The sequence below is a fragment of the Entamoeba invadens genome (assembly GCF_000330505.1).
Source record: "Entamoeba invadens IP1 unplaced genomic scaffold scaff_1105074726103, whole genome shotgun sequence".
Lineage (NCBI taxonomy): Eukaryota > Evosea > Mastigamoebida > Endamoebidae > Entamoeba > Entamoeba invadens.
The window spans coordinates 771,612-773,429 of NW_004443767.1; the positions used below are offsets into that span (position 1 = coordinate 771,612).

General features: G+C 30.3%; 2 protein-coding genes across 2 annotated transcripts; one reads left to right on the forward strand and one right to left on the reverse strand.

The window, feature by feature from the left end:
• Positions 1-512: 512 nt before the first annotated feature.
• Positions 513-1,034, forward strand: EIN_254970 (hypothetical protein; the record flags this gene model as incomplete). Its single annotated transcript, XM_004261836.1, has 1 exon — positions 513-1,034. The coding sequence occupies one exon, from the start codon at positions 513-515 to the stop codon at positions 1,032-1,034; it is 522 nt and encodes a 173-aa protein (XP_004261884.1).
• Positions 1,035-1,100: 66 nt separating this feature from the next.
• EIN_254980 (hypothetical protein) lies at positions 1,101-1,442 on the reverse strand (the record flags this gene model as incomplete). Its single annotated transcript, XM_004261837.1, has 1 exon — positions 1,101-1,442. One exon carries the CDS (start codon positions 1,440-1,442, stop codon positions 1,101-1,103), a length of 342 nt encoding a protein of 113 aa, XP_004261885.1.
• Positions 1,443-1,818: the final 376 nt, after the last annotated feature.

The following is a 1,818-nucleotide window of genomic DNA, read 5'->3' on the forward strand; positions in this document are numbered from 1 at the left end:
CAAATGAGAATTTTTAGGCTTTAAAAGGACTAATAAAACAATAAATAGTAAATGGGCCAAACACTTACAAAGTATTTAACATTCATGCCCCCACCCATTACATATTGTTCGCATAACTTCAAACAGATACCAAAGTCTCTTCGTTTCCAGAGTACTGGTATACCCTTCAAATTTATTTCATATTCGAAGAATTATAAGTTTGATATTATACAACTTGATCATGACTTATCAACATCATCAATATAGCAATAATAATATTATTAATATAAATAATAATAAGTAGTGATGATTATACAATTCTCTTTAGTCATGGTAATTCGTGGGATCTTGGAATATGTGAACCATATGGTGAAGAGTTGTCTCAACGGCTCCACTGTAATGTTGTGATATATGATTATACGGGATATGGGTGTAACATAGGCGAATCAAGTGAATATAATTGTGACTCCGATATAGAAGATGTTTATAATTATTTGATTCTAAAAGGAATCAACCCCCGCAAAATCATATTAATGGGACATTCCCTTGGAGGGGGCGTCTCTCTATCTTTAGCATCCAAACTGTGTCGAAATCAAAACGTCGACTTTCTTCAAAACTTTACTTCGAAAAAAACACAAAATTCTGCTGAAGAGTTTGAAATGGAAGTCGTCGCAAATTCTTCTTCTTCTGACGATAACCAATTATCATTAATCACTGAGTATAAAAAATGTCCACCTGCCGGAGTTGTCATCATTTCATCATTCACAAGCGTTGTCGGTGTTTTGTCGAATACTTTGTCTGACTATGTTTCCTGTGACATGTTTCAAAACATCAAAAAAGTAAAGTCCATTGACGTCCCAATTTTTGTTGTTCATGCGACAAACGACGAGATAATTCCAAAAGACCACGCACTTACACTTTTTAATAATCTTAAAGAAAAGTCAAAGTATAAAGTGCTCTACATTGACGACTGTGATCACAATTCGATTTTGGAAACAAGTGTTTTGTTTGACGAGTTAGCAAAATTCATTACAATGGTAAAGAACAACGTATAATGTATTGTATTATTTGGTATTAATTTACTATATAATTTACTCTAAAAATTAAATATAATAACAAAATTAATAACACGTTTCATTCCATTTCGAGAAGGCTTTTTTGATCCAATACTGTAATGTACTTCGTGATAAATCGCCATACACAGATGGGTGTATCATTTGAAGAAATTTTGTTGCCTTTGATAGACCAAGAATTTTGGATTTAGCTACCGCAAAACACCTCTGTTCATTAGTCCAATACTTCTTTGAAGTCTTATTAATATCACCTTTTGGAAACTTTACAAGTGTTTCATTGGGAGATGGTGTTTTTCGAAAAGCTGAAAATGTTCCAACCAATGGCTTGAATGTAGATATAGTGTACAGGTTGTTCTTGACTGGTTTAAATGCAGAAGTATAACTTGTCATATATAAAAAAACGAGATCAATAAAAGAAAAAAATAATATTTTGAATGTACGGTAAAAGATGCTTCTTTCGTAGTTTTAGTAAAAAATAACAACAATTATTTGTTATTATAACAAAAAAATTCAAAAAATAGATTTTATAAAATATTATGGAATATTCGTTGTATTATTGTGTTTGTTAAAAATATTTTTACTATACTTTACACTATTAACCGATTAGAGTTAATATATGAAATAAACTATCCTTTAAAGATCGATTTTTATTTTTTAAATAATTAAAATAATAATACGAGGTGTTTGACATTGAAATTTTAAATTGACAACAAATACAGAAAAACCTCACAAGAGCGGTACCTTTAAAAGTGGCAGAGATAAGAAT